This window comes from Trypanosoma theileri (assembly GCF_002087225.1).
Source record: "Trypanosoma theileri isolate Edinburgh chromosome Unknown TM35_Tth_84_V1, whole genome shotgun sequence".
In the NCBI taxonomy this organism is placed as follows: Eukaryota; Euglenozoa; class Kinetoplastea; order Trypanosomatida; family Trypanosomatidae; genus Trypanosoma; species Trypanosoma theileri.
Window position 1 is genome coordinate 12,247 of NW_021639926.1, and position 390 is coordinate 12,636.

At 35.6% G+C, this 390-nt stretch overlaps 1 protein-coding gene across 1 annotated transcript; it reads right to left on the reverse strand.

Moving 5' to 3' along the window:
• Positions 1–2: 2 nt before the first annotated feature.
• TM35_000841060 (vacuolar protein sorting-associated protein 13 family protein) lies at positions 3–353 on the reverse strand (the record flags this gene model as incomplete). Its single annotated transcript, XM_029031416.1, has 1 exon — positions 3–353. A coding segment is annotated over one exon (351 nt), but the record flags the coding sequence as incomplete, so codon positions are not given.
• Between the last annotated feature and the right edge of the window lie 37 nt (positions 354–390).

Below are 390 nucleotides of genomic sequence, written 5' to 3' on the forward strand. Positions count from 1 at the left end.
GTAATATGACAGTTATAAATAAAAGGTCCTTCTGAAGTGGATGATATCACAACATCGCTATTATCATGTACCTCATTATTGTTATTATTATGATGATTATCATGATTATTATTCTCACTATTCTGTTCTTCCCCATTTTTATGATCCGAAGTAATACTTTCCGATTGATTTACGGTTTCCAAAACACATGTTCCTGCCTGACGTAGTATAAAAAGTAATGGATCGGCAAGTTTTACCGTCATGGGAGCTACATCTATACGAAAATGCTGAAGTGGAACCGCAATAACTCTTGATAAAGCACAATTTTTATCCATACTTCCCTTTTCCCCTGATGAGAGGGCATGAACCTTCATTGAAAAAGATGGTTGACTCTTCTCATTATCCTCCGAT